This window comes from Sinocyclocheilus anshuiensis, unplaced genomic scaffold (genome assembly GCF_001515605.1).
Source record: "Sinocyclocheilus anshuiensis isolate Anshui unplaced genomic scaffold, SAMN03320099.WGS_v1.1 scaffold85, whole genome shotgun sequence".
Lineage (NCBI taxonomy): Eukaryota > Metazoa > Chordata > Actinopteri > Cypriniformes > Cyprinidae > Sinocyclocheilus > Sinocyclocheilus anshuiensis.
This window is the reverse complement of record NW_015536800.1, coordinates 20,775-26,416: the sequence shown is the minus strand read 5'-3', so window position 1 is coordinate 26,416 and position 5,642 is coordinate 20,775. Positions and strand designations below refer to the sequence as shown.

Sequence of the window (5,642 nt, the reverse complement as noted above, 5' to 3'; positions counted from 1 at the left end):
GTAGAGTAGGACTTGTTGTTTGTCATTTCTCCGATCACAAATGCAGACATGGTTTTATGTTTACGCGACGCGATGTAACGCAACACGTAAAAAGACAGTATAAGTCATTATCATCCGTTATTATGTCCCCACTGACTTTAGTCTTTGCAACTTCAGGGATCATATCTATTCACGAACAGCTTGTAACACTCCAAAGAGAAAGGAAAACTTGAAATCGCATCATATGACCCCTTTAAAACAAAACAGCTAAACGCATTCACTTGGTTCAACAGGATTTTCCATCACTTTTAGAAATGACCTAAAAGTGAACTATGACTGAATTACAACTCAAATCTTCCACTGTGCACTCATGTGGGACAGCTCATTTGACTGTGTTTGATAACACTATCCAGATGAGCGCACAGGCATAGCAGGTGAGCTTACCTGAGTCAGCCACACATTCGTTGTCATGATTTGTTCCCTCTCATTCTGTAAAAAGAACAGAACATTGCATGTTTTTGTATGTAACAGTGAAAAGGGAAAATTATTGGGCGAAGTGACAGGGATATGATGAGATCAGGACATAACACAATCCAGACTCAAACCTGCATCCCCCGTGTGGGCACTAACCAGACATGACGTGACAGGGTTCCAGCGTCTCTGTTATTACTGAAGATAAAAGTCAGTCTGAATATATTTGCTGTTTAATATACAGCTGTGTGAAGCACAGATTTGAATAAATTAGATTCTGCTGTGGGCGGGGCTATCCAGTGCAACATGACAAAAATAGTACCGAATTGTTTTGTCACTTGTCACGCAGTGGAACTGTGCCTGGTTAGAACATAGTGTCAATGTGATTTTACCTGTCAGTGTGAATGTACCTTAAGTCTCTAATGTGTCAAGGGTATGTTACTGCTGCACAATGGCTCTAATGCGATTGTTACATTTTTAATTGTAATAATATTTCACAATATTACTATTTCTAATCAAATAAATGCAACCATGTTAAACATAAGACTCTTCTTTCAAAAACATAAAAAATGGTTACACTTTATTTTAAGGTGTCCTTGTTACAGTATAATTGTACACTTAAGTACTGAGTAATATTAATTAATTACATGTACTTACTATATGGTTAGGGTTGGGTTTAGAGTTTGGCTTAGAGTTACTTGCATGTAATTATGCATAATGTATTGTTATTATAATAATAAATACATGTAACGTGTAACAAGGACACCTTAAAATAAAGTGTTACCAAAAAACTTACTAACCCCAAACATTTAAACAGTAATGAATGACATATTAAGCAGAATATTAAGACATTTAGCAGACTTACCCAGAATCTCTTACAAAAAGTTTCATATGTATAGTCATGAGTTCATGGATCAAAGACGAAGAAGGGTTTTCAAGCATCAAGCATCAAGTGTAATACAGCTTTGAATTGTCGTTGTTGTTTTTCAATACATTAGAAAGTGTCCTGTTTAATGAAATCGTTTTTTGTTTTTTTTTTGTCTGTGCAAAAAAATAAATATCATACATTTTTAACATGATTTATAGAAAACAGCCACTAAAATGTCATTCAGTGTAACAATCTTGTCAGGCATATTTACCACAATAATTAGTTTATGACATATTAAAAGACTAATACGTTTTACCCCAAAAACTACTTGTAATTTTACATTTTTAAATTTTGCCACCATCCCATTTTGGCCATTTGTCAGCAATAATTTTTTAATAACTTAAAATGAAATAAAATTTAGTATGCTAACTTTTTCTTTTATATATGTTAATACATACAGGTCAGAATAAGTAAATTTTTACATAAATTTAAGAGTTACATTGATTGACAATGGAACATTATTTCACCCACATTTTGACATTTTATTCTCCCAAAACTTATTTGAAACCTTAAAAGTAGACACTTTACTTACATTTAATGTGCTTTCTATGTGTATAAAATCACTTTTGTAAAATTTATTTTGATGCGGACATTTAAATGTCTTTGACCCTCATATATATTTATGATGCTGATATCACACATTTATTTGAATAATTCACACATTCTGTATAAATGATATGCTCTAATACAGAGTTTAGCTCCAATGATAATTGAACACGCCAGTAAAATCTAACCAAAGTCTTCAGGATTACTTGAAAATCACAGGTAGTTGTGTTTGATTGGACCTAAACTCAGTACAGTATAGTAGGTCTTGAGGGCCAGAGTTGCCCTCCTCTGCTCTAATATATTGAGTTTGGTGTGCGTGTATGAGAAACACTTACCACACTAATGAGCTGTGCTAGAGAGACTTTGATGCCAATAGTGACCTGCTGACTCTTATTGACCGCAGGCCGGATAAGTTTGTTGTAGCGCTCAGGACCAAGCAGAAAATCTACCAGCCTCTCCTCAGCATCAGCAGCAAGAGACCCTAACACACACACATACATGGAGATTGAAACATTTTTAAAGATAAACACATGGTAAATGCCGTTTTGTCATTTAATGGGGTTATATTGTGAGGAATTGTTTGTGAAATTTACAAGCAATTTTACAATTAAAATGATTTCAAATTAAATCCAATACCAATCTTTTTCAGTGCAGTATAGTATGATTTTGTTGGTTGGAACATAAAAAAATAAAAAAAAATTTTATTATTATTTTATTTTCTTTTTTTTTGTGATCAATGAATGTGCTAATGGATTTGTGACATAGAGAACTTGATCGAAGATGCGTTGGACTCAGACTAAATAGCTCAATCGCCATTTGACTTCAATAGTTTGAGTAGCACATTTAAGAGTGTTAACAAGACTATTTATAAATTACTATACATTAAATTGTGTTTGTTTTACATATATATATATATATATATATATATATATATATATATATATATATATATAGTGTATATATAAAGAGGAAAAACTGAAACAGTATTTTTTTGTAAAACATATTCCAATAATCTTTGTTTTATTTACAACTTCAAAAAATCATTTTTAAAGTGTACTATATGATCCCTTCTAGCTTTGTATCTAGTGTCTGTTTGCCAGAACCTTTTGAAATTGTGTCATTACATGTCAAATAATCATCGGCAGACATTGAAGTCACAAAGCAGTGCCATCTCCTGCAGTTTTTTATAGTTCTGGAGTTTCTGAGAATATCATGAAAAGGCCAGAAGTGTCTGATAAGCTGCATGTAATCTGCTTTCACTGCAGAGCAAAAACACACAAACATGTCAGAATAATTTTCCTCTGCATCGTATCCCATCATAACTCATAAGCCCACCGATGCTGTGGAGGGGGTGTGCCAATGACATGGCAAAACAATGACTTGCCAAGACGGTAGCAAAACACACACACACACACACACACACAAAGCACACGCCATTTCCTCCCCACTTCATGTTGGATAAGATCTCCAGTGACTGCGCTCCTCCTCTCAAAACAGAACGCTGACACACACACACATACACACCTAGTTTCAGTCATGAATCCAAGATTGTGTCAGACTCAATTGGTGTGATCCGTTCCACACAGGAAGACACACACACCTTTGAGCTTTTGTGGCTATGAGCTTTAGTCATTTTGCATGGCTTGTCCCTTTAAGCAAAGCAAGGTCCAGACCCATTCATATCAGTTTATGTTTTTGTGTGTAACTCAGTCCTCAAGGATGTTATACCCATGCAAAAGCCATAGATGACTCTTAACTATGCGAGTCTAAAGACAATCAATGAGTGAGTATATGTGTGTCTGATTTATTACCTTTAATCTCAGACCCATCTTTGTGTGACCACCATTTCCAGCTTAGTGCGTCATCAGACAGAAAAAAACATCTGCAGCAGCATCTGACTCTAATATCCATTTTATTGATTCAATCTATTTGTCAGTCTTTCAATGTATACACAGTATGAGCTAGAGTGGATTCAAATACAGTAATAGACACCAAAAGACCAAAATTTCCTTATAAAATTATGAGAATGTTTATAAATAAACAAGAATTTAATATTTTACATTTTAGACCACTTTTTTTTTATCTCCACCAGTGAAAACTGTTCCAAACAAACACAAGGCAGAATCAACTTGTTGTGTATTTATTCTAAAGAAATTAATAGTTTTTTTAGCAAGAATATATTAAAAGTGACAGTAAAGACATTTACAATGTTACTAAATATTTCTATTTCATGTAAATTTTGTTCTTTTGAACTTCTATTCATCAATATCATAAAAGAAATGTATCACAGTTTTAATAAAACGTCTCAGGTTACGCATGGTTCCTCGAGGGAACGAGACGATGCGTCGGAGGACGCTTCGGGAACGCCCTTCAGCGTGACCGGCTCTGAACCACGTGTGTAATCAGTCCAATGGATGGGCGAGACATCACGGGCGGGGTGACGTAGCGACCAGGAAGCTTAAAAGCAAGTGCGGTGAAACCGGCGTCAGCTTCTAGGAGTGAAGCAAGCGCTGGCAGAGATGCTGAAAGTATGGCCCCGAGATGCAGCGTCTCATTCCCTCGAGGAACCATGGTTACATGCGTAACCTGAGACATTCCTCTTCCGGAACTCGAGCTGCGTCGGAGGACGCTTCGGGAATGAGTATGCCCACGCCGCCAGACTTTCAAATCTTCGCCTAGTGTGGAAGCCTGCAGAGCTAGGGCGAGAGAACAGAAGAGCCAGGAGTGACTCGCATGTCTAAGCCATAGACAAAGGTTAGGGACGTGGACCATCCCGCAGCGTCGCAGATGTCCTGCATCGAGACACCTGCCAAGAAGGCCTTGGAGGCCGCCACACTTCTAGTAGAATGAGCCTTGAACCCTAGAGGCGAAGGGAGATCAGAGGACTCATAAGCGATAGAAATGGCATCTATTATCCACCAACTGAGGGTCTGTTTTGTAGCTGGAAGACCTCTCCTAGGGGACCATAGAACACAGTTGGTCCGCCCTTCTCCACAGGGTAGTTCTGTGGACGTATGAGTCCAGTGCTCACAGTTAAGCTTCTGCTGGTCTGACTCCCTGAAGGGAGCCGGAGGCTCCTGAAGGGAGCCAGAGGCCTCTGCCTCAGCGCACCGCGGAGGAAACGTGTAACTAGGGGGTGTCTGCCCACTGACTGGCCACCGAGAGGGGCATGGTAGGCCGCAATGGCCGCCACGTAGACTTTCAGGGTGGAGTGGGTCAACCCTGTGGAGAATCAGGTCTGCAGGGACTCCAGCACTGTACCAACCGGGCAGTTAACTGGGTCGAGCTAGCGGTCTCCGCACCAAGAAGTGAAGGGGAAAGGCGTACAGACGAAGCCTCGGCCATGTCTGTACCATGGCATCCAGCCCCAGTGGAGCTGGATGAGTGAGAGAGAACCAGAGGGGACAGTGCGATGTCTCTTTCGTTTCTGGGCGGTAACTGAGAGAGCACTCGCCGGAGACCGCTATCAGGCATAATATGCTTGTGTAACTGATGCTTGTGCAACTGGCTAGCTCTTTGACGCCCTCCGTATCAGTCTCCTCGGAGAAAGAGAGGCGGAGCATCGCGCCCTCTCACCGGGGGGGAAGTACTGCAGCGCGGGCTTCCGAAACCCCGAGAGCGGGCGCCGGATCTGGTGGTTAAGGAAGTAGATAGCGACGCGCCCGTCTACATTCCCTCCACCGGATCCATATGCGAAACCCACTAGCACAGCCGCCAC

At 39.6% G+C, this 5,642-nt stretch overlaps 1 protein-coding gene across 1 annotated transcript in view; it reads right to left on the bottom strand.

The window, feature by feature from the left end:
* LOC107656869 (neuronal acetylcholine receptor subunit beta-2) overlaps positions 1-5,642 on the bottom strand; it is a 17,953-nt gene that overhangs the window by 6,439 nt on the left and 5,872 nt on the right. Inside the window, exons 2-3 of the mRNA XM_016444822.1 lie at positions 2,260-2,405; positions 424-468 (exon numbers count right to left, since the gene is read on the bottom strand). Coding sequence (XP_016300308.1) covers positions 424-468; positions 2,260-2,405 — 191 coding nt within the window. The remainder of the gene's footprint in view (positions 1-423; positions 469-2,259; positions 2,406-5,642) is intronic.